General features: G+C 37.7%; 1 protein-coding gene across 1 annotated transcript; it reads right to left on the bottom strand.

Annotated features, from left to right (window-relative positions):
• Nucleotides 1-219: 219 nt before the first annotated feature.
• Nucleotides 220-7,035, bottom strand: slc40a1 (solute carrier family 40 member 1). Its single transcript, XM_084121292.1, has 8 exons — nt 6,678-7,035; nt 6,480-6,547; nt 5,778-5,937; nt 5,524-5,639; nt 4,689-4,815; nt 3,798-4,052; nt 2,672-3,292; nt 220-2,443 (listed from the first exon to the last, which is right to left on the bottom strand). The coding sequence occupies exons 1-8, from the start codon at nt 6,709-6,711 to the stop codon at nt 2,130-2,132; spliced, it is 1,695 nt and encodes a 564-aa protein (XP_083977418.1). The 5' UTR covers nt 6,712-7,035; the 3' UTR covers nt 220-2,129.
• Between the last annotated feature and the right edge of the window lie 511 nt (nt 7,036-7,546).

The raw sequence follows: 7,546 nt of genomic DNA, 5'->3' as shown, positions 1-7,546 counted from the left end.
TGCAAGCCAAGCTCAACTCAGCTTTTAGTCAGTGTATTAACCAAAAAAAGTCTGAAAGGGCCTTTTAGAGAAAATTAGCAGCAAACCCTTCTGAGGAATGTGACCCTGTACAATTGCTGCTGCATGTATTCCAGCTCCTGCGGGTTCATAGTCGACGTCTTAAAATCCCCCCTCCCCCCTCCTCTCCTCCCCTGCATATTTCAACCACTCAAATGTTGCTTTTGGATTCAAATCTGTTTATTTCAGTTGAAGTGAGATGCAGTACAAGTCTTAAGTTGTATATTCCCCCTGCATTGGAGTGTGAACCACAATTATTGCAAGAATACCACACAACAGGAACAGAATCAATATGTTCCTACAAAGAATAATGTATGTTTGTTCTTACATTGCATTCAACTGGATTTTAAAAGTAAAATTTATTGCAAGTGTTTCATTTTGTAATTGTCAAGGGTACGGTGATCTGTGTGGCATTACATAGGACAAAACTGAATTCAAAAAATAGTAGTCAACACAAGAATATAAACATTTTACAGATGTAAATAAGGCTTCACATTCGTAGAAATACAGACAATATGCACTGACGCAATGAAGTAAGAGTTTAAAGACCGACAGTATGTTCACAAGGGCCTCATGAAACATTAAAAATGCTTACTTAACAAGTGAAGTCAAAAATCATTGACTTCACTAGGCACCTGCATTTGTGACCAGCTGCACCTCAAACCAGCCGTCCACATTGGACTCAATCCCTTCTCTTTTCTGTGCATATGGTGGAGCCCCGCTGGTGTCCAACCTCAACATTACACAACTTACAAAATACCTCAACTATATGTCAAGCCAGCTGTGGTTTTCAAAAGGATGTTAGTGCCTGAGTGATTGTGGCTTTTGTGGCAAGCGTTGGCTCATAGGCCTAAAAAAGCAGGTCTGTAATGTTTACTTTGTACCATGGAACATCTAGATTAGCATATGACTTGCATAAAGGAAAAACTGAGGTGTGGCATCACTTAAAGGGCAGTAAAAATCATGAGGGTGTTTTAGAGATTTTAGTTCTAAAATCCCATTTCTGTTGCTGTTTTTGAAGCAAATATGACAATCTTCCAGTTTTGATGCAGAACTGCAAGAGAAAATTTCTAAATTCCTGCATGACTGTGAACTTTGGTGGCAGGGAATCAATTGTGTGCAAATACCTTAAACCTGAAGTGTCTCGTTGCATTCATTTCGTAACGGACAAAGCGTAATCACGTAAAGTGCTTGTGTAACAATCTTTGCAAAAACAAGAATTATGTGCTAAAAATCACTTTCTAATCAAACAGAACAAAATAAATCTAGTGCTAAAAACCAGTTGCAATGGGGCGAGTGTATCAGGGCCTAAATCTCCAAGAAATGTTCACACCACTAATATTCGGAATGTTAACAAGAAAACGGCTGCAATTCCCTCACTTCCACATGGTGAAAAAAAATCCACTTTGGTTACATGTACAAACTGTATATATATGTCTGCATTGCTTTCCAGAAGAGTTGTAATAATAGCACCACCGAAGCTGAGATACAGAATACTGACTACATGTATATAAATATATAAGCATAACTGAATGAATAACTAGAACACTCCAAATAACTATAAAAGAGACTTTAACCATGGCTTGTAAAAAGCATTAAGGGGCAAACATTACAAAACTACTCTATCTTAAGTAGAACACATTGCAAAACTCACATACCTAGTCTGAAGATTAACTACGACCATAAAGTCGAAAAACCAATATATAAAATATGTAAAAGTAGAATAAATATGCCCATTTTTGCTTTGGAGTTATTAAAGCATGGTAAATCGCATTAGAACCATAGTTCCCATTTGTGTGTTTTCCCCTACTTCTCAGGCATTTTTACAGCACCTTGAACACAAAAAACAAGGGAAGCAATGTATGCTTTTTTGACATGCAAATCTCTAAGCTACACTAAGGAGAGCTCTGTCTCTTTGTTATTTTAGCTAATGGAGAAGAATTTTTACTCATGCACGAGCACTGCAAAAAGCATGCATGCTAGTAAAACAGATGGAATGGGTTCCTGGCGACGTTCTCGAAGAACACAGCATGCAAAACTAGTAGAAATTGGCTTACGGTCTCTTTAAATAGTTATACAGAGTTGGAAAGTGAGGGAATATTGGGATCTGGCTTCTGCTCGGGCGAACAGAACAGGAAGAGTCGACTTCGGAGGGTTTTATAGGCAAACCTGAAATACATCATATGTCCCATTGCAACGAAGGAAACTGAGATGATCACGAGAAGGCCGAAGGCCTCTGTATTTGGTGCAAGGATGACCATGATGAAGTGCAGGAGATCAAGTAGATAGTTCATAGAGTTCTGGACACCATTGATGACTCCTCTCTCAGACTCAATCACATTCTCTTGGATCAGTTGGGTCACGGTCAAGTCAAAGGACCAAAGACCTGAAAGCAATTTAAGAGAAACAATTCAAACATATTGTGACATTAAAAGAGCGCCAGCACACAATTATCACAAACATGACTTGTTGTTATTTGGTCTCAAAGGTTGGCTTTACAACTTTCAGGTGATAAAAAGATATGGATATCACTTTCTTCTTCTAGAAGATAACGGAAATTAAGGACTAAATACAACTATTTCTATTGTTTCCTGTTGGTTGCTCATTTACTTACCAATTCTAGCAGCAATGACTCCGGCGAAGAGAAGACTGACAGACATGTAGGACTCCACTTGGGGGGCTTCCTCAAAAACAGTGGCATTTGTCTGAATCTGTGGTTCAATTGTAGGAACAAAAGTAGGACTCTCACGCAGCGAGCCGCTGTCTCCAAACAGATGTTTTAAGACCTCTTCGAAGGGCGAGACGCTGAGATCGAAAGGGCTGCCAGGAGCAAAGACGGATGCCACGCAGAGCATGAGGCAAGATAGTTGGATGACTCCAGCGATGAAGCCGGTTCTGATCAGGCCGCACTTCTTTCTGATCCAGGTGAAGCCCACCGTTCCACAGATTCCAGATATAGCCGAGGCTCCCATGAGGAGACTGAGCACAGAGCCGTTCAGGCCCTGAGTGTATGCGTAGCCAGTGGTGATGCAGTCAAAGCCCAGAACGGTCATGTAGAGGAAAGCCAGAGACATGCCGGCAAAGAAGATGGACTGATTGTAGTAGGCTACCCAGCCATCCTTAAAGGTACGGATGGGCTCTGTCATTTGGTAGCAGCAACTGGTTTTCTTCTTCACCTCAGCGGTTTCATTCATCAGCTGGGAGCCTTCAACTGGACTTTCACTATTTCCAATCTCTGTAACAGTGAATAGGAAAACCACAAAAGTAAAGTTAAGTAAAGAGCTATAGATATAACTGGATGTCACTCTTTGCGTCAACATTTAGAAAATGCACAATGAAAGGCACTTTCAACAAATAAGGTACAAAATAGGATTTGAAACTTTAAAATAAAAAGCAAATGATCAGTGAAAAGTTGCTTAATCTTCAAAAAAGAAGAAAAAACAAAGTGAAGATGTTTCATAAAAAGTTTCATAATTTGCCTTATATGCAGGTTTATAGTTAGTAAAAAAAACAAGTGCAGTTAACTCTATAGTTTGAGTAACTTATTGATCAAATGAATTGTTTACTTCCTGGGTGTCACAATTTTAAGGAATGGTACATTTTTGTAATGGGTAAAATCCATAGGTAACAGGGTTCTACACAAAGTTTTGTTTGTAATGCTTAAAAAAAGAAAAAGTATTGGGACTCTATGTACTGTATTAGTGAAAAGTGGCAAGAGGAGTTTGGGTGGTACAACAAACCTTTTTGTTTGTTGAGATGCTTCAGCTCAGTGTCAGTGTCATCAGTGTTCTTCTGTCCTGATTTTAAGGCAAGCGCTGGAGTCTTCTGATAAACTTTCCAAAGCAAGAAGTACTCCAAGCACATGGAGAACAGGTTCCAGCCCGAGATAAAACCACAGCCGATGAAATGGGAACCGAATGACATGATCTGGCCCACAAGCATTGGAGCCAGAATGTTGGTTAACTGGTCAATTATTCTTACAGTTGCGTTCATATCTGACAAAATAGAAATACAGAAAACAAAAGAGAGAATAACTGTTAAAATCTGAGATATATTTTCTATATTCTGAAAACTGTTGTGCTGCTTAATTATTATATACATTGAAAGCATATATTATATACATATTTTTAATGTTTATTTAGTTTTTTCCACAGTAATGAGAAAGCTATGTGTTAGCTATGCTTTCATGGATTTCTGGGAGGTTACTGGGTTCATTGATGGGTTTATAATGAGAGTCATATGCAGTGACAGCTGATGCAAGCACTCTATGAAGATAAGACGATTGATGGAGAAAGAGCTGTAATGCATTTTATGAGTTTCCTCGACTAAGTGATATGATTATTATAGACAGTATAGTGGTCGGAAAAAAAGTATTTGGACACGTAAGCCACATTCCGTTAAAAAAAAAAAAAAAAATACAAATGCTAAATAATTTACAAAATTAAAAATAATTTTATTGTTAAACTTAGTGGAACAAGTCCTTAGTTAATGTGATGAACTACAACTGCGTTTACTGTGAAATATATGAAATTCATATATTTTTTAGCTTGGCTTAGTGTCTAAAAGTGTCCAAATACTTTTTGGGGCCACTGTAATAAAGATGAAGAAGGTGAAACATTAAAAGTCCTGACCTGCCAGATTGCTCCGATCATCTCCAGCTACAACCACAACCCAGTCCCTCTGGATGGTGATAGACATAGCTGTGCTGGCTAGGTTAGCGATGTTAGCAATGCTGATGACCATAATGTAGCATGATGTCTGCAATGACAAAAAAACATGTCACTGTGTCCAATAAATTGTTAATTGTTTCAGTACACTGCCACAAAAAGCTTAAACTCAATTTTCAGGAACAATCCAGAACAAAAAAACGGTTCATTGAACAAGCCACATTTTGTCTGCTATATGGGTTCTCGACCTCAGTGACACCGGGACAAACAGCAGGTTTTGTTTGTTATTGTATATGTTAAGCTTTCCAGTCTTTTAACAGACTCAAAGGACTAATATTGAGCAAGCAACATGCTTTCTACTCATGTGACATCCCTGGATTCTGCTGACAGCATGTCATCGTTTTGTTACCAAGGTGTCGTGTTTCACTTAAATTGAGGCCATGCAAAATAAAGAGGGGAGCTTTTCCTCTTTTTAGACAACATTATCTTCTATATAGGTTAGAAATTGATAAGGAGCTTGAAATTAATCTGAATATCCTCTTATAATTTTTGCCAACTATGAAAAATAAACTTTTTTTCTAAACAGCAAGTCAGAGTGAAACAATATGCATAAAAATGGAGTAAAAACAAAACTGGAGGCCAAAGAACTGCAGCAAAAATGTTCTGCTCTTGGAAATGATGACTTTCTTTATTGTGCATAAATATGGGTTAGTTCTGTGGGCTTTCGAAGAACTATTTATTCAGCGAATACTGATAAATAAATAAATAGTGTGAGAGTTTTGCTAGGAATCAAACTCACCAGCAACCATCCGTCATACATGGTAGAAAGTTGTTCTTTATACTGGAAAACGGCCATCAGAAGGATACCGCAGAGAATGACAGCACTGTTCTGGACAACCAAAGATGTCTGCGCCACTGAAATTAAGAAAGAAATCCAGACTCAGTTGCATTCAGTAAAAATGTTGGAATAACGGGCATAATTAATGAGTAATTAATGTGTCGTGTTTCACAATAATCCTGCATGCTCTGTGGTTTGGGCTTTGCCATGTTTACCTTTCAGTCTGGGGTTTTTGTCCACCCAGTCACCAATAATAGCGCCCAGTAAGAGGACGGACCCCGCAACCACCAGTCCATACACGGCTGTCAAGAGTAAACTATTGCCATACAGCTCCACCAAAAACACAGCCACAGCAAAATTCCACATCCGATCCCCCTGTAACATAATGACACAATGATCATCAGTCAATGCAATTTTGTGATTGAAATAAGACTAGTACACTGGGATTCATGCAAAAGAATTAGTTGTCACTGTCATTAGTATTTTGCAGCTTATGTTAGCTGATATGGATCAACACATGTATAGGCTATAAGATAATAAAATAATGAATATATTAGACGTGTGTTTTGGAGTAGAATTAATGATCTTCAAACTGTCACTCTGCTGTCATGGTAGATATTATCTCTTAGTAATATAAAAACCAATTTTTTTTTTGTTTAAAGTTCAAATAAACATTAAAATAACAAATTAAGTTTTTATGAAAAAAGGTAAAGCTGAATTTCCCTGAACTTAAGACAAACAAATAAAGAAATTCTGGATAATTTTAAGACTTCAGTAATCTAAAATATGCATAACTAATCAATAAAATGTAATACAAATGTTTATAATAAAAACTATTTTTGTTGTTGTTGTGACTGACACATTAAAAGAAGAACGAGAGCAGTCAAACAAAGACCCTAATGCAACAAATCTCTCACCCATGTTGACAGAGAATGTCCGAGGTAAATGAGGAATTTTGCAGACGTGAAGAATTCGCGAACTCTTTCTGAAGAGACAGAGAAAATGTAGAAAGTGCGATGAGAATAATTCAAGTGCAAGGTTATTTATTAATATTAACGCATTTCATTTATCACAGATTCCTACTGCCAAACAAATCAGTAACGTTAAACACTTACCACAGCAAGGTTTCTTAGATGCAGCGCTGTCCATTGCGTGTTATATATCGATTGTATTTGTTCGGTTTTGTCAAGCGTTAACGTTAGATTCTTTTGTAAGGGTTCGGGTTGAACGGGCAAAGTAACTCCTCGATGCAAATATTTCCTGCGCAAAACACGAATATTTCCCTTCTCTCCTCTCCGAACTTAGCCAACACTGTAGCTGAAGTTGGAGAGAAATAACCTTTCTAGAACAACTAAATTTGCAAAAACATATAACACCCGAAAGGGCCAGACCCGCGCTCACGGATGCAGCCGAGCTCCGTGTTTATCCCACAGACACGACCCGTCTGACAGACTCACTGCTGATATATACTGCGAAAATACACTCCGCCCCTTTAAGCTCAACAAAAACAGAATCAGTTTCCGTGACACAGCAACATATTTAATAACACAAGCTCGTCTGAACAGATCAATGTCATGATTTTGATTCACTAGATGAATCTGCAAAATAAATAGCTATTTTAAAATAGCCTCGTTGCGGTAATAACAGGTCTAAAAATGTTATTGTAGGGGTTTGTTTCTCCATATGTGACTACATGATTACGAACAGTTTAAACCCCTTATCAATTAAAATGTTTTTGAATTCTTTCCTCCAAAGTTAAAATTCAATATTCTCATATTTGAAATATGAAGTGGACAAACTGGCAAGGGTCAACAATATAACGATGGCATTAGGGCATGTTGTCACAAAATGTTTTTAATGGGCATTAATGGTGGAAATTCTTAATTTAGGCAAGATACTTGCAGTCAAGTGTTTAAAGAGATAGTTCACCCCAAAATATAAATTCTGTCATCATTTACTCACCCTCAAGAAGATATTTTGAAGA

This window comes from Abramis brama (assembly GCF_963993115.1).
Source record: "Abramis brama genome assembly, chromosome: 8".
In the NCBI taxonomy this organism is placed as follows: Eukaryota; Metazoa; Chordata; class Actinopteri; order Cypriniformes; family Leuciscidae; genus Abramis; species Abramis brama.
The sequence above is the reverse complement of the archived record's forward strand: the minus strand, read 5'-3'. Positions and strand labels throughout refer to the sequence as shown.

Coding starts and splice junctions, on each gene's coding strand:
- slc40a1 (XM_084121292.1), bottom strand. CDS start 6,711: ATGGACAGCGCTGCATCTAAGAAACCTTGCTGTG. Junction 5,938..6,479: donor GACATTCTCTGTCAACATGG/GTGAGAGATTTG, acceptor ATTATGTTACAG/GGGGATCGGATGTGGAATTT. Junction 2,444..2,671: donor AGTCATTGCTGCTAGAATTG/GTAAGTAAATGA, acceptor AATTGCTTTCAG/GTCTTTGGTCCTTTGACTTG.